General features: G+C 42.9%; 1 protein-coding gene across 14 annotated transcripts in view; it reads right to left on the reverse strand.

Moving 5' to 3' along the window:
* MPHOSPH9 (M-phase phosphoprotein 9) overlaps window positions 1-17855 on the reverse strand; it is a 44185-nt gene that overhangs the window by 24174 nt on the left and 2156 nt on the right. For 8 of the 14 annotated variants that reach the window (XR_008312456.1, XM_053279431.1, XM_053279428.1 and 5 more), the window contains exons 2-8: window positions 14454-14586; window positions 14148-14295; window positions 12389-12478; window positions 9177-9679; window positions 5980-6103; window positions 3453-3543; window positions 1808-1911 (exon numbers count right to left, since the gene is read on the reverse strand). Coding sequence is in view for 13 of the 14 variants with exons in the window: in XM_053279431.1 (XP_053135406.1) it covers window positions 1808-1911; window positions 3453-3543; window positions 5980-6103; window positions 9177-9679; window positions 12389-12478; window positions 14148-14295; window positions 14454-14557 (1164 nt within the window). In the remaining variant the exon portion in view is untranslated. Of the gene's footprint in view, window positions 1-1807; window positions 1912-3452; window positions 3544-5979; window positions 6104-9176; window positions 9680-10815; window positions 10834-12388; window positions 12479-14147; window positions 14296-14453; window positions 14587-14687; window positions 14762-15001; window positions 16940-17027; window positions 17108-17780; window positions 17835-17855 lie in introns of those variants that run through there. The other 6 variants (XM_053279424.1, XM_053279427.1, XM_053279425.1 and 3 more) reach the window with 6 other exon arrangements.

The following is a 17855-nucleotide window of genomic DNA, read 5'->3' on the forward strand; positions in this document are numbered from 1 at the left end:
CCAAATTTATGTATTTTATTTTATTTATTTTTACACTTTATATCCTGCTTTTCCTCCAAGGAGCCCAGAGTACTGCATACTTAAGTTTCTCCTCACAACAACCCTGTGAAGCGAGAAGAGAAGTTGACTGGCCCAGAGTCACCCAGCAAGTCTCATGGCTGAATGGGGATTTGAACTTGGGTCTCCTCGGTCCTAGTCCAGCACTCTAACCACTACACCACGCTGGCTCTCTTAATACTTCTAGAATACTTCCCAATGACCTACAGATATCAAATGTTGCAAACACAATCCTGCCACTGAAGTTAGCGGAATTTTTAACAACAAAATATGCTCTCTAAAAGTTCAAATGGGGGTGGTGTATTTTTTTAGAAGAAATCCCAAGTATCATAGGGCTGGGAGAGACTCCTGTATAGACAATATTGAGCTAGATGGACCAATGGTCTGACGTGGTATAAGGCAGCTTCCTATGTTCCAAATTTTGCATGAACAATCCTGCCAATTAAGTTAGCTGAATGCACTAGTTTTTACATTGGATCATGCTGGCGGGTGGAAGTTATATTAAAAAGAAAAAAATTCTGAATATAATCATATTTTAACGGTTACTGTTCTGAGATTTTTAACACATTAATCGGATCAATAATTCCAATATTATATCATGCTCAAAAGAAGCAGAAGATCTTTTTCAGATTAAAATTTACAATGATTCAAATTTGCCAAATATGGTAATTATTCAATAAAATTAATAATGTTTGATGTTGAAATCTTAAAAATTTCAAAATAATAATAATAATACATTCGATTTCTATACCACGCTTCTAAAAATGGCTCATTGTCCTTTTATTTCCCTCTTGCAAGAACATTAATTACATATTGCTTACACTTTTGTACAAGTGAGATCTCCGCGAAATGAATTTGCCCAGTCAATGATGGGCCTCACCTACTAGTCTTTATATACTGCTTTCAATCCAAGCTCTCTAACTGATTTACAGGAGTTGCTCCAGCCACAATAGGAATGAGGACGCCTGTGAGCACCACTCTGCAAGATCATAGTCAAAAGTGGGGCTGTAAAGTCCTGGACCCCTGAGAATACTTTAGAGACCTTTCCTAGAATATTCAGCTATCATAAATAAAAGGTAAGTCTCAGCAGTTTCGTTTGGGAAGATATAAGACCGCCGCCTAGACCTCCATGATAAGAGGTCTAAGATGCTTGGATATACATGCACCTGCCTACTACTGCTATAGTGTTAATATTGCCAGGCACAATGGCAAGCAATCATGTATTATTTACATGGAATAAAACAGTAGGCTGCTGCGGTATGCACAAAAAATGCTCCGTGCCCATTGCTAGAAACAGACAAGATCACCAAGGTACATCAGCTAGCAAGTGCCACAGCGGTAGGCAAACCACGGAAATGTCTTTATTCATGTTTATCCTGCCTTTTGGCCCCGAAGAAAACAGGCCTTAAGACAATGAAGAAAATCTTTCCTTCTTATGAAGAACAACCCGTAACACTCATTTCACCAGGTCATTCCAAGTCCATTGGCCTCCAGCCAGCTGTTCTACCAGCTGCCTTTTCAAATGCTCTATGAATGGACAGATCTTGAAGTACAGATCCTGCAAAATAAGTCACTGCTATACTGGAGCAGGGCAAGGGAGGAGGAGAAGTGGTAATTCAGAGGAAGAGACTAGACTCAGTCCTTGCTAGTTGAATGACCCAATGGGCAGCAAACACACATCAACTGATTTGGGGAGAAAAGCCATTTCCAGCATCCAGCAAACCCTCAAAACAAAGACAGAGAACTATACCTGGTCCGAGGACGCCTTTGCTGCAAATATGCCAAATTCATTCCCAAAGTTCTCAGGCAAAGAATGGTACATCTCCTTCTCATCTAGTTTCCAATATGTCAGTCCTAAAGAGTAAAAATGCATCAAAGTTTATTTCTATACAGAAATGAGCAGTGAAGCCTGACACAATTTTTTTTAATTTTCACATTACAAGTGTAAATTCACAGTGTTATGAAAGATGCATGTCTGAAATATTAGGCTTCAGAGTTTGAGCAGTAATAGGCTTCGACATGAAATAATGCTAAACATAACATATTAATATGGCAGAGAACTCTGGGGCAGCTAGTGTCAAGAATGCAATAAGAATACAGGTGCTTAGCAGTATTTCAACCCGATCGCCATCTAAATCAGTCTTCGATATATCCCAATTGGGTATCCTAGTTCATCAGATCTGAATCAAGAAATGATCTTTTCATATCGTCCACTCCTATTCGCAGCAGCTAGAGAAGCACAGTTGAAAAGCTTGCAGTGAAAGGCAGCAATATAAATGGTATCAATAAAAGTTTAGCTTGAAGAACAATGACTCCCCTTTCCTAATCCCTCAAGCAGATTGTGCCTGGGGTAGAATAAAATCATTCACCAGTGTTTGCTGTTGAATTCATTTAAGCTGTGAAGATAAGCCTGATTTTAAAGGCTTCACGTGGACAGCAACATACAGACAGCAGCCAATGAAATCAAAAGGAAGTGACATAGCTCCACCCACCAGCAACTAGCCCACGTAAAAAGCCAAAGGACATCTGTACAGAAGCTCAGGCATTGGCAAGCATCTGGATGAAACACTGCCACCAACTTGGCAGCAAGCATGCATAGGACTGGGCAGTAAGTCTCCCTGGGGTCCGTTTAGAATTTATTGTGGCTGGGTATGCTGGGAGTTGTAGTTCAGCAACATCTGGAGGGCCGCAGGTTGGGGAAGCTTGATTTAGATTAACAGTACAATTCTACGCATCCTGACTCTAGTTATATGCAGGACTGCACTGTTAAGCACAAGTCCTGCTGAGTATAGTGAGACGGAGGTATGCCTGCCATTCTCTAGAGCAGGGATTCTCAACGCTGGGTCCCCAGATGTTATTGGACTTCAACTGCCATAATCCCCAGCCCCAGTGGCCTTTGGTTGGGGATTATGGGAGCTGAAGTCCAATAACATCTGGGGGCCCAACGTTGAGAATCCCTGCTCTAGATGGTGCCCTTCCATCTCAAGCTGGTTCTTCAGTTTTTGTAATTCTCAGTTTTTAGCTTTTAACACAACTTTTAATTTGGAACTTTAAAAAAAAAATTGTGATTTTAAATGTGGTTTTAGCCTGGTCTTTTAACTTGTCTCACTTAAATTTGGTTAACTATTACTCTTATTTTACATTGTATCTTTTTATTAATGTGGTGAGCTGCCCCAAGCAGTAGTGCACTGGAGGGGCAGGGTAGAAATATTTTAAATTAATGAATAAATAAATAAGCTGCAGCAGCTACTACTACTACAACAGGCATCACAGAAGCAGAGCACACACACACACACAATGGCCATCACCCCACCCCACAGGTTTACATTTGGTTGCAATTTCACAATACTAAACATGAAAGCAAAAAAAGAAATAAGAATGAGCATGAACTATACCTGAAGTGTCAGACACTAAAGAGTTTTGGCTTCCATTTGGTTGACTGAGGTAAAAAGGATAAGATGGTGGAGAAGCAGCAGTAGGGTTAGTCTGTAATTCAGTAGAAGAGTGGAGGGAAACCGTGATTTATAGACCCATTAAAAAAAATTTTTTTTAATTCCACAGCTAAGAGAAAGCAGAAAGAACAAGGGTGCAGCAATCAAACAAACCAACCTGTTGGGGGGGGGGGGACTTTTTGCAAGCAAATCTTTAAAGTCAATACTAGGTTCCGTTAATTCTCTATTCAATACAACCAACCGGCCGTAATAGCAGGCACTTGTTGAAACATACATGCATCTGCATTTGTGAAGTCATGTCACACTTCATGCTCCGCGTTTCCAATGCTATGAAGCCAACTAGATTTTCTGAAATTCACTAGATGTGCCACCTCGCACCCAGCTTCATTGGGCATTCCTATTTTGTCCCATCATTCCCTGGGCTGCCTGTTCCCACTACACCAGCTCTTCCCAGTCTCCCCCTAGACCCTTTATACCTGAGGAACCTGGGTTAACTTGCAGGCCAACTACCAATCACTTCTGCTAAAATGTTTGCACCTCCCATACTGCTGGCCCAGTGCTGACAAAATGCATTCTTTTCTAAAACTGCACTGAAGAGCCTCTTCTCCAGTCAGTCTGGAAGGGTCTAGAATTGCTGCTAGTCTTGAATACTAAGCAAAGGTGCTGGCTTCTCTCTCTCTCTCTCTCTCTCGACAAGGACACGTTGCAGAAATCGGGATGCAATCACTCTCATTTCAGCTTTATTAGAAAGCAGTACATTAACATTTTAAGTAGTCACCTGACAAAAATTTGGCGTGTTTTCAACTGGTCCTCTCTTTTCTGGGCAAAAGTGGGGGGAAATACACACTTCTGTTCCGCTGGCACAAAGGACTGATCAGTGGCCTTGCCATCTATCTGTTTCTCCTGGCAAAGGCAAAGCAGTCACAGAAGAAAACCAGCCCCACACCACACGAAGCAAGCTGCTTACCATTCTCTCAACTCTGCACACTGAAAATTGCCCAAGACTGCAGAATGAATATACGAGTTTTGAGAAAATTGCAAGCAACAAGTAGCCGGCCAACCTATTCCAAACTTCCCCTTGTTTCCCCCTCTGCTACAGAGAGAGTATTCACTTTCAAATGTAGGATGCTGCAAAATGACTGCTTTTGTTGATAATGACCAGCCTGAACTGCTCGGGACAGACACGTCATTGTTCCAATGGAAGCCTTATCACCAGGGTACATCCTAGTTGTCTTTTTATTCTTTAGTCTGAATTTGCAAGAAAACTGGAACTCCAATTCAAAATGTGTGTACTGAAATATCAGCCTGCAGTGCCACTGGCACATCTTCCCAATACAAAGACCTCGTCCTATTTTACAATATCGCACTAGCACAGCTGCTGGTGGTACCCCCCACCCTTGTCATTTTTGTGGTGGAATAAATCAGACTTTCAGCCAGGCTACAAAAGGTGCTAAATACTTCTTCTGTTGCAAGGAACCAAAATAAATTCAGGACAAAGCCATGCAGTGTTTTGTGTGTTAAAAACAAAACAAAACACAAAACCAGGATGACCAACTATCTGCATTGCTTCTAGACCTTTCCAAGCAGAGTCGCTCAGGTAGAAATCACCATACAGAGACCAGAGAAAAGAGGAAACGCAGAGGACAAATAGGTTGACAGGCATAATGGGCGCAGTTTTCTGGAAGAACCAGGGAAGACAATAAAATGCATGATGTTCTATCATGCCAAAAAGATTCTAACTATTAAAAGAATCAGATTTCACATTTCTATGGCAATCAATACTTTAGTGAAGTAATCTGAAATGTAGAGTATTATTATGTTTTCAACATATGAGAACAAATGACAAAAAAGGACCACCACCACAATGGAAATGTCAAAGCAAGAAAGAAAAACAGGTTGGTATGGACTGCTATCTTTCAGACTACCTTTGTGCTATATTTTACATATTTTACTGGATTCACAGGTAGCTTTTATCTCAATCATACAAAGAGAGCTTCTGTATACGGAAAAAAAACCCAATTCCTGCTGTTCAAAGACTTGCTCCAACTCAAAACAGTATTCCCACCATAATGTTGCCTCCACAAAGGCCACGTGCATGAGTGCTGCAACTGTCCCTTCACTAAGAACTGGCTAAGAATTGACACTGGCCAAGATCCAAAGAATTGCGCAAAATAGCTGCCTGCACATTAGGGGCCCAGAGGCTTCCATTGCTTGAACAGCACCACTTCATGCCACACATGGCAAACCATCTTTGGAAATGAGGAGGGGTTTGGAAACTAGTTCAAGATAAGGATCATGCATAGGGAGTGACAACAATAGCATCTCTACTGTTTGAGGTGGCAGAGTGTAAAAGCCAAAAAAAAACCCTAAAAGATGCACTTTAAGGGGCTCTTTGGATCCCAGTCAACTAGATTAAGCAGTATGCTGAATGCCAACCAAAAGTTTTTCAGAGAAGTTGTATACCACTTACATCCTCCCGTGTTAATTTCTGTGCTTGCTCTTTTCCTTGCACATAATGCACATCCCCTTCTTCCACATTGGTTTTCTTCTGCTGGTTTTGTTTCAGCTTTTGGGCCCATGATGTTAAAGATTTACTACAGGAAGGAAAAAGGAAACAGAGGAAAATGTGTTGGCCACAACACTGCAAGTTCCTTTTTCTTTTTTAAGAGAGCTGATTCTTGCTGTGCTCCTCTTAGGTCCTATATAGACTGGACTCTCTCTGTCTTTAAGGGGCGGGGGTGGAAAATCAAATTGATTTTTTCCACATTGTGGTTTTCAGCAAAGGAGATTAGGGATGTGCACAAACTGGTCCGGAGGCCATTGTAGAGGCCTCCAAACCGGTTCAAATGTGGCGCAGTTTGAAGTTTGAACCCGCCGGGGACAGGTTCTTTAAGGGCAGAGGGGTGCACTTATCCCTCCCGCCGCTTTTCCCCCTCCAGAGCACTTTTTTTTTTTTTTAACCTTCTTGAGGCAGCACAGTACCTCCCTGCCGCCCATGCCCCTGTTTTCGGCCGGAGGTACCGTGCGCATGTGTGCGGTACTTCTAGCCGAAAATGGGGGCAGGGGCAGCAGGGAGGTATGCTGCCGTCCCATGAAGTTTTTTTTTTAAAGGAGCGCTGGCGGGGGAAAGCAGCAGGAGGGGTAAGTGAACCCCACTGCCCTTAAAGAACCACCCCCGCCCCGGCGCAGGACCGCGGAGGCGCAGTTCCGTGCACACCACTAAAGGAGATTGGAAAGAAAGCATCTGCTCCCAGGAGCATGATACAGGCCATCTTGCAACTGGTTTAAAATAAGATGTTCCCAAAGGCAGAGAAGCTGCTGCTATTAGCTCTATAAATTCTGCAGTGTGTTATATATATTTAAAGATCTATACACAAATATTTATAGAATACGGAGTAAGAGGCGCTCAAGAATATAACAGCCAGGTTCCAAAAGAGTGTAACATTCATACAACATCCCCAAGGGGCACTGGAAACGTGCTTCTCAGACAGCACGCCAACCTACTCCAATACCAAAAGATAAGTTACATTTTGAATTGATGGGACGTTCAACAGCGATTTGTGATGTGGCAATGGAGCAGGGCATCTGCTGATCAAAAGGAAAACCACAAACAATCCCACTGGGTACACCCAAATCTCTGAACACAATTGGGAGGACAGGTCCATCCATGGCTACTAGTCTGAGGGTTATTGGCCACCCCCAGCCTCAGAGTGCCAGTTGCTGGGGAGCCACTGTAGGAGAGGGGGCATGCGTTCAGCTCTTGCCCGTGGGCTTCCCAGAGGCATCTGGAGGGCCACTGTGGGAAACAGGATGCTGGCCTAGAGAGGCCTTGGGCTTGATCCAGCAGGGCTGTTCTTAGGTTCTTATGATTAGTGGCATGAGCTAGAGAGAGAATGCTATTGTAAAGCCACAGTACGACATGTTTGCAATCTACTTGGTGATGGCCAAAGGCATGGCAAGTAATTCATTATACCGATGACCGGGTTATGCTAATCCATGTTGGTTTGGGAGCAACAAGATCTCAAAATTATGCCAGACCACCATCCATGGAACCCTTAATGCTAGAGGACTCCTAATAGAAGAGAAACTGAAACTTAACCTTACCTAACAGCAAGCTAAAAGTGGACAACAGTGAGGACAAGCTCAGATAAATACACCCGTATGGAGATTCCGACTTTGGAAGAACATAAGAGAAGCCCAGAGGCATGAGATCCTCCTGCGTCTCATTTCCAGCAGTAGTGAGCTGGTGGCTCCCAGGAAGCTAACAGCCCTCTTACACTCTCTTTCCCGAGCAACCAGTAGGTAAGTGCACACCTGGACATGGAGGCTGATCATTCCTTATGGCCAACAGAACAGTGAGTTCACCTAATCCCTTTTTCGGCCCATTTAAGCCAGTGCCATGACCTTATCTAGGAGCGGATCCCGTAAGTTAAGTGTGTGAAAAAGTGCTTCCTTTTTGCTATCCTTTCATTGGAGGATTCCAAGTCTAGTACTATGTTGGGGGGGGGATCTCTCTACCCACTGTCTCCACACCAGATGTGGTTTTATACACCTCCGTGTATCTGGAGTCCATAGTACCTTCTTCCCCCTCCTAAACATAATTAGATTCAATAGTATCTCTTCCCTCTTACTTGGGTTTTCAACCATCAGGTGGTTCTAACCAATGGAAAGTTCATGTTCTAAAAAGCACCGCTTAGCACCAAGAGGCCAAGGTGCCACCAACAGCAGTTAAATCACTTGCGTGCAGGGAATGTCTACTGCACAACTGGGTGGGTGGGGAGGGGGACTGAGTAATGACACCATTATGCAGCTTAGTAATTTCATTTCACTCACTGCAAGGGAAAGGACAATCACATATTCTCAATCAGCATTGCCTTGGAAATGAAGTACAGAGCAAAACCAATGAAATTCAGTGCATCAAGTTGGATGAACACAATAATAAATGACCTGACCGACAGCATGTAATGGTTGTGCTGCAGTTCATTCATAGCACAGTGCATTTCTCACCCTGAGAACTTCCATACTATGGGCCAAACAAGTTGAGAATGTGTTTAGTTTGCTATGGTTTATGATGGAAACAGAGTAGCTATTTTTCAGCAGACTCTTCTCATGCAGTTACATACACCCTTAAGTAGGATTCCTATGCCTTTAAGCCTCCTCAGAATAAAAAGGAAAAATCTAGTCAATTCTTTCCAGCTTTGGAGGACTTAAAAGGTTTAATGAGCATGAAGCTGCCTGGAAAAGTGCTGATTCTTAACAGGAGCAATCTGTAGTGTGATGCCACACTGTTCAAAGGCCTTCAGTGGCAGGACAGCCATATATCAATTACATATCTATCAAGGATCCGAAATGTATAGAAGTGTCTGGTGCTAGCCTATTTAACAAAAGACTACTGGGAGGATGTTTCAGCAAATAAGCAGAGTTTTTAAAATATATATATATGTTTCCTGTCAATGCAGTGACAGCATTTCGGGGGCTACAAAAGCAAGAAAGGCATCATACCTACAAATCTAAAGTGAACTCCTCTGCATGTCAAGTTGGCAGAACACATTGGCAAGAACTCCTGCTCCCTTCACAGGTTAACAGAGTGGAGAAGCAGGGAACTGGACACCCTCAACTTACAAACTCGAAGAGGAAAACCAAAGGACTCCAAAGTTGATCACTTACCAGTTTATTTTTCCACACTGACCTTCATTAGTCGTATGCTCAAATTCAGCAGAAAAAACTATATCATCCTTTAATGAGGGACAATGCTTTACTGCTGCATGTGTGCACTCTCTTTTGTTTTGAATACTGGCTGTAAGAAACTCCTCCTGTGCCAACGATGTAGCATCCCGTCTTTTGGTAACTTCCTCTGTATTTTCCATGCACGTCTGAATGTCTTTAGGTTTGCTAGGACTCAGTTCTGCTGTGGTACAGGTGCCATAGCCACTGCTCATCGAAACACTGTTTGCACGGCACTCCTGATGCACAGCCGAAGCTCCCGGCTGACTTTCGGTTTCATTAGATGTGAGCCGATTGATGAAGAGCTCATGTTCAGATTGCAGCCCCATTTGACTTTCTAGCGAAGAAAAACTGTTTGTAAGTTTGGCTGGAGAGCTTTGCTTGGTGCACGAACACACATTCTGGTTTTGCAGTTTCACCAGGTGTCTGATTTCATTTTGTATGCGCTGCAAAGAAAGTGGAGAGTCAGTTTTCCAACACCTGAAGCATTTCAGAATTTGCCCAACTTTCGTCATCTTAAGTGTAACAATGTTTGACAGACATAACATGCGGAAATGTGTTATGAGACACAAATGAATACTCAGAGAGTTGCTGCCCTTTTGCCATTAGGTCACATGCAAATGCACATTCAGCGATGCTTGGTTAAGACGCTCTCAGAGCTCTAATGTGGTCTTGCAAATAACTAAAGCCCTTCTTCCATACACACACACACACACACACACACACACACACACACACAAAAATACCAGCCCACCTTGCCAGATGCATGTTGATCTAGCAAGCTACTTGTCCAGAAGAAAGGGCTACTTGCTCGGTAAAGCTGCTCTAATAGAACAGAACATGTATTTAAAAGGCTTATGGCATGGAAGTCCAGCCTTTTCATTGTGGCATTTATAGAACATCCATGGGCAAATTGTACCAAAGCTTTGGTAAAAGTGTAGCTGTTCACCTTTAAACACATTTCAGAGCCACTGGATTTAACAACCAAAGAGTCCATTTCAATATGAAGCTTTGCGGTCTCATTTCCTTTCCTTTCTACACCATCTTGTGAAGCACCCATGCCTAAAAAGAGTAACTTACCCAGAGTTCAGGGAGAACTGGCAAAATACAGATATAGATACTCAATCTTCAACCTATCAATGCACAGCAGAAATGGCAATTACCACATGTAGCCTCTCCCTGAAACTTTGTTTCAGAAGGCCACTAGTAATCAGAAGATTTCTGACTTTCAAAAAGTTGGCAATAGAGTGCCAAGCCCCTGATCCCAGGAAATGCTGATCAGACCTGGCCAGCACTTCTCAGGATGATGCATTAGAACTTTTATGCATCTGTTGGGAAAACATCAAATTTAGATCACGCTTGTGCATCAACATCCCTTCTGCAGAGTTAATTTTGAAAACAAGCCACCCTGGCAAGCATCACTCAGTGAGCAATCAGGTTTCTCCATAGCAACACATAATCTTAGATGTCTACACACAGAGAAGAAATAGAAGAGTATGGATGGGGGAGAAAAGTGAGAGACAGGAAGGAAGGAAGCAAGGAGAAAACAGGAAGGGAGAAAGAGAACAAAAAAGAACAATACCTCTTGTTATTTGTTTCAGTTTCAGGAACTGTTGGCTATTATTAGTGTAGAGGGCCATCAGGAAAGGGAAGGGAGAAACAGTAACCAAAAGGATGTAAATATTAAGATGTACCAAATATAGATTTAAAATTTATCAAACATATCTATTTTCACACAACAGAAGAAATAGACACGTATTTTGGTTCCATTGTGAAATAGAGATGAATTTCAACAGCAGCTGTTCAATGCCAAGCTCCTTCGTGACTTCATGGCTTTCACCAGATTCTTAAGACTAAACTATCTGTTACACAGAGGGTATGAAATCAGGACGAAAACTGTGCTGAGGGGAAGGAAGGGGTAACGTTGATCCTCTGCACCACAATCCTGACAAAAATCATAGCTTCCTCCCAGGGCAAACAGAAGCTGGAAGGGGGAACTTCCCCCTAACTCCATGGTCCCAGTTGGGTCCCCGCAAGGCTGTTCCAAAAGTAAAGGCAGTGGGAGGGGGAGATGTTAGGGGGAAACTATGCATTTAATTACAAGGATTATTTATACACCGCTTTTCAACAAGAGTTCCCAAAGTGGTTTACATAGAGAAACAAAGATGGATCCCTGTCCCCAAAGGGCTCACAATCTAAAAAAGCAACAGCCACTGGAGGAATGGTGGGGCTGGATAGGGCCAGTTGCTTTCCCCTATTCAATAGAGAGAATTCACCCCTTTTAAAAGGTCCCTCTTTGCTCAGGTAAGCAGGGGAATGCCATGTATAATCTGGCCCTTACCCTAGTTAATGCATGAATGAATATATAATACAATCTTTGACCTGCCAAAATACAACTAACAAGCACAAAGACGTAAGAAATCATTTAACTCTCTTCAACGACTCTAGGTCTACATTCCCGAAACCTCACAAGGAGGAGAGATCATCAAGGTGAGAAAGCTGATTAACTGCTACACAGTTCAGCGCTCTTGCCACCAAGAGTATTGCAGTACACTACATTTAACATAATCACCTTCTCTCTGGCACACATACGAGAACAGAAGGCATGCCTGCAGAATTACCAAGACTGATACAGAACACCAACCCAAATAGTTAAGAGTAGAAGTTCTCGGATAGGATTGTGGTGGGCTTCTCTACCCAGAAGGCAACACTAGCACAAATGCCAATAATATATCAGAGACTGGTCACCCCATTCCTTGATGAAAGGGTGAAGGACTGCAACTAGCAAAGGCCACCAGGAGTCTTGTGAGATCTTAAAGACAAACACATTTCTCGTGGCATATGCTTTCATGGCCTTGGGTCCACTTCAATAGCTGGCAGAGGTGTGTGTCCATACACACAAATAAATTGAGGAGAACAGAGACAGAACTGTTTATAAGAGTGTTGCATACAAAGTTATAAAACACAAACATGTTTTTCCTGTAGGTACACACACACACACACACACACACACACACACCTTCTCTGCCAATTTAGGATACTACTTCATGCATCAACATACTGGGAGAGGACCAGAAGCCTCCATAGTGATGCCCCCTCACCCTTTGGGGGATCACTGCTTCAGTTTATAATAATCAAGTAACCAAAATACTTACATGGATTTGATGATAAAACTGTTTTTGCTGAGCCACTATCTGATCTTGGCATTGCTTCTCCACCCGTTGGAACAACCGCAACCATTTGGTCTGTTAAAAAACACGGAAATATTTGAGGGCAAGAATATAAAGATGTCTTGCTCAGGCTTCATCTCAAGATATAAGCCAGAAAGTATCCCATAGTGTCTAGTGGACCATCTGATATGATTTCCCTTTAGGAACATAGGCAGCTGAATACGGAGTCAGACCATTGGTCTATCTAGCTCAGGATTGTCTACCCAGACTGGCAGTGGCTTCTCCAAGGTTGCAGGAATCTCTCTCAGCCCTATCTGGGAGATGCTGCCAGGGAGGGAACTTGGAACCTTCTGCTCTTCCCAGAGCGGCTCCATCCCATGAGGGGAATATCTTGTAGTGCTCACACATCAAGTCTCCCATTCATATGCAACCAGGGTAGAGCCTGCTTAGCTAAGGGGACAAGTCATGCTTGCTACCACAAGACCAGCTCTCCTCTCTAAAAATCTTTGTCAGCTCTGTGTCCACATTATGGGCTTCCCTTTCACCCAACATCTTTGTGTTTGTCACTCATTTTCTGCATTGCTAATTCCCCCATGCTCTATGACATGTCTTTTGGTAAAGGTAAAGTGTGCCCTCAAGTCAATTTCGACTCCTGGCACCCACAAAGCCCTGTGGTTGTCTTTGGGTAGAATACAGGAGGGGTTTACCATTGCCTCCTTCCATGCAGTATGAGATGAAGCCTTTCAGCGAGTGCCTCAGTACAGAATGAATAAAAAAATATGTAAAGTAAACTGTGGTGGGGAAAGGAAGCATTTGCATTCAAAGAGTCACTTTCATACACACACACACACACACACACACATACGTCGCCCTCCTCCTGCAAACACTTCAGCACCTGGTGGTTTAAAATAGAAGCCAAATCAGACTCTCTCATTTATACGGAGCCAAAGCCAGCTTTGGGCTGGAATACTAAATGTCAAGTTGCAAGATCTGTAACGTTAGCAGGTTCCCCCTGGCCCACACCCAGATACATAAACATATAGGACATAACCCACAATCTCACTATGCTCTGCAGAACATACATGTGCATACATATACATACACACACACACACCCAATATTACTAAAGTTGACTGGAACAGTTGCAATAACTACTTAGCCAGGACACCGAAACCTGCAGCCCTCTGTTCCTCTGTGCAGGCTTCGCCAGGCTTTCCCCCAGTACCACTCCAACCAGCTGCAGCAGCTTTGACATTGTTGCATTGATACTGCTGGGCCATGCAGTATCCTGATCGCCAAGCATGGCTGGATTTGGCAGGCCGTGCTGGCACTTAGAAAGGATTGCAGATCACTGGTAGAGCACATGTTGTGCGCACAGCAGCTTCCAGGTTCAGTGCCCAGCTTATCCAGAAAATGACATCTCAGGACGCAAGGCCGGGAAAGACCTATCTCTGCCTGAGGCCTTGGAGAGCTGCCACCAATCCAAGGAGATACTACCAGGCTAGTGGTCCGACTTGATATAAGGCAATATGACAAGGACCAGGCAGAAAGCATGTTCCGTGGCATCAGGGAAGTGCAGTGGGGATGCAGATCATGTTCCCAAAACGGCAATCTTTTTTCATACACTGAACAGCACAGCTGAAATTCAGATTGTTTTCCCAAACGTCATGCTTTCATAAGACTGTTATATAATATTGAGTGCTCACCACTGATCAAACAATTTTAAAAACTGAAGAGGACATACCTCACAGCTCTTCAAAATTTCTGAGTCACCACTGCTCTGAGCATCTTGCATAAAGGAAGCCAACAGATCAACCTCGCCAGATATTATGGAAGAGCTAGTTTTCCCTGAGAAACTGGAGACGCCATTCGGGTTAAACAAGGGACTGCTTCTGTGGTAGAAAAATGTGTGAGTTATGCATGGAGCCAAATGCTGAACAAAACAGTATCCACAGAACTAGGCAAGCAGCACAAATGTCTATGGCGTTTAAGTCTTTACTAGGTATCAAGTGCTTAGATTTAAATCCTTCAGTCTTCACATCATGTTTACCTGCAATTACTCAAGTTATGGCCAACAGGGCTGTGAGCATTTCGGATATCAGCGTCCACAGAAGAGGTCTCCTGCTCAATTTTTACCAAGCCCAGGTTTTCCATATCTCATACTTGCAGATGAGGTGGTTATCCTTTCAGAAAAAAGAAACAAAAGAGATGACACACTCACGTACAACGACAAAACTCTGATTCATTGGGCAACATCCAGACTAAGTTAATTGTGACTAAGTACCATTAATATTAAAGGGATTTAAGTCAATCAGGACCCACTTGTCTCATCGATTTCAAGGATAAGTCGGGGACTTCCTAAACCAAATCAAAATCAAATCTTTATTGTTATGGTCATTACTTCCTGAACCTAGCAATTGCTTCACTGTTTTCTACACCCCGTGACCAGGACTGCGCAGTAGTTGTCTTAGCCAAAGAAAATGAATTCAACAGTATGGCCCCCTAAGAAAGCCATTGATATCCCCACTGTATTGATGGGACTGAGAAACAATTAAATAAGGAATTGCTGGTCTATGACCGAAATAAAGTTTTACTTACTTACTAATTAAATAAGGCCCCCTCAAGGATTTCACTACTGGGTGTGATTTGACAAGAGTCCTAGTCCTCCTTCCTACATCATACAGGTCCCTGCTACATTCTCTTGAACAGCCAATGTATCCTAGAACCATTATTTATTTATAAACACTCATCCTGGGCTCTATTTCCCGGGTACAATTTCACCTGTCATGGTGGGCAAAAACATAGCAACAGCCATTTGACTTTCCACTGCCACAGTTTTGCAAATGCAACTCCACAGCATCATCAAAGAAGAATTCTCAGAGCCTATACTGAAAAGCCGGGAATTAACTATTTCCCAGCACATTATGCCTGACCTACTTCTGCAGCGCCTTTATGCATGAATTATTTGTATGACATCTTCAGTTTCTTCTCACAACATTCTTAATGCAGTTTTTCCTTAGGAAAAATATTTAGACAGCTCGCTTCCATTTCAAAACCTAGCTGAACGTAAGCAAAAAATAATATATAGTTCCTTAGCTAAACCTCTGAAGAAATATAAAAACAATAAAGTTTTATGTAGCCAATAAAAGCATGTCAACAAGCACTGAAGCAACAGAGGAACAATTTTATTATACAGAGGAAGGAAAGATAGCTATGCTTTTCATTTTATAAAGACAAAGCTTTTAAAATTACATCAGCACGCAAAACATGAGTGGCAGCAACCACACACACCTTAGCTGTAGAACACAGATAATAAATTGTCAAGTCATTATTAGAAAATGTGAGGGCAGGGGGGGATCTGTTCAGCTTGTGTGTTATACGACACAATAGGCTACAACACAGTCAGAGAAAGCAACTGGTAGGTTTTAGCATTTGATCAAAAGGCAGGATAAAAATCTTCACACTAAAACAAAGCAACACAACAGGTACATAGGAAGCTGCCTTATACTTCATCAGATCCTTGGTCCAGCTAGTTCAGAACCGTATGTACCGACGGGCAGCAGCTCATGGCTCTATCCCCAGTATAGAGGCTACAAGGTGCAATCCAGTGCAAACTCCATAGGGAACAAGTTTCGTTGAACTCAGTAAACCCATTTCTGAGCAAACATGCAGTTGCTCTTCTGTGCATTGCAAAACAATGCCCCCGTTCAAAATCCATCTCAGCCACCAACTAAATACACAGCCTTAAGTAACTCAGCCTCAAATCTCCACCTGTAATCTGAGGGCAAAAATACTGATCTACCTTCAACACTTGTTATAAGGACTAAGAAGACAGCATGCATGAAGTGCTTTGCACGCTGAAAGCACTATACAAAAAGTTCACTGCCATCTTGCACTAGATTCTTTTCACATGTTCTACTTTTTCCATTTCCCTTCATCAAATTTTCCTCATTTTTTCCTTCAGTTTTAAAAAACAGATTGCAAGCTGGACTTGCCACATTTAACTATTATTATACAGCACCTTATGTCTGAGCCATTTAGTACATGTTATCATTCTCCTTCTCTTCAGGGCCCTCACCCTCTATATGGCCTATGGTATAATTTATCCATCCACATTCATGGCACTTTAAAAAGGGGGGGGTGGGGAACACACAGTCCTTCCCAGAGGGGCTTAAAATGTGGTATAGTGGTTAGTGTTGGACTAGGATGGGGGAGACCTGAATTCAAATCCCCATTCAGCCATGAAACTCACTGGGTGACTCTTTCAGACATGTCTCTCTCAGCCTATCCTACTTCACAGGATTGTTGTGATGATAAACATAACCATGTATACTGCTTTGGGCTCCTTGGAGGAAGGAGGAGGATATAAATGTTTTGGGGTTTTTTTAAGGCACAGGAGACACAGCAGAGGAAAATTGGGGCTGTAGTGAAAAGGAACAATGTGCTTGTTTTTTAGCTACATGTTCTGAGTCTTAGTTACACTATTGGCTGAGGACCAGATGTGACAAGGGGGTCATGGGGAAATGTGGGATTTGAAGAAAGTTAGCGGCATCCTGAAGCCATTCTGGGAGGCAGTTCCAGCCACTTAATAATAATAATAATAATAATAATGGCAGCAAGAGACCTTTGAAATCTGAGGGTGGTGGAGTTGGATGCAAGTGCAAATGTGAAGCCAGCAGGAGGATGTGAGGAGGGATCCCAAACATAGCCATAGTCCTTGGTTCAAAATAAATAAATTAGAAGGCATGTTACTAAGCTCTAGGTTAAAAAAAAATCTACATTCACTAAGAAGTATTCTTCATACAGGAAAAGAAACATGCAAAGCAGATAGACCAATGGTCTGACTCAGTACATGGCAGCATCCTATGTTCCTATGATGAAAGGGAGGGAAATAAAGGCAGCAGGAGAAGAACATGAAATTATTTCAGTTGTTTTTAGACTTTTTCACACTATAGCATGAAGGACCAGATATGTGAAAGGCTTTGCAGGAAAAATTAGGAATTGGGGGGGGGGTGTTAAAAGAAATAGTAGAGGCAGCATCTTGGGGTTGCAGAAAAAGTAGAGGCCACATCTAGCATAAGAAGCAACAAAGAAGAAACAATAACGAGTCCTTTGGACAAGCCTCCCCCACACCTCTGCGGCACCACCCCAAATCATTTTTCTGACATTTCTGTTTGAAAATCTATCCAAGAAACTCATATTAGCACAGAGAGAGAGTCTCCACTTCTCTCTCTGACCCTGGCAACAACCCTGCGAGGTAGGCCTCCCTAGTTCGAACCCAGCTCTCCCCAGGCTGAATCTAACGCTCTAGCCACTGTACAGCACTTCCCCTCTGCTCTCCCTCCTCCCTCCAGAGGGCGAACGAATGATGAAATACCCTTCGAAAAGGCCCCCACTTATTACAATCTCTCTTCCCCCTCCCAAATTTCCCTCGAGTTATCAGGCCCCCGCC

The sequence above is a fragment of the Hemicordylus capensis genome, chromosome 15 (assembly GCF_027244095.1).
Source record: "Hemicordylus capensis ecotype Gifberg chromosome 15, rHemCap1.1.pri, whole genome shotgun sequence".
NCBI classification, from domain to species: Eukaryota; Metazoa; Chordata; class Lepidosauria; order Squamata; family Cordylidae; genus Hemicordylus; species Hemicordylus capensis.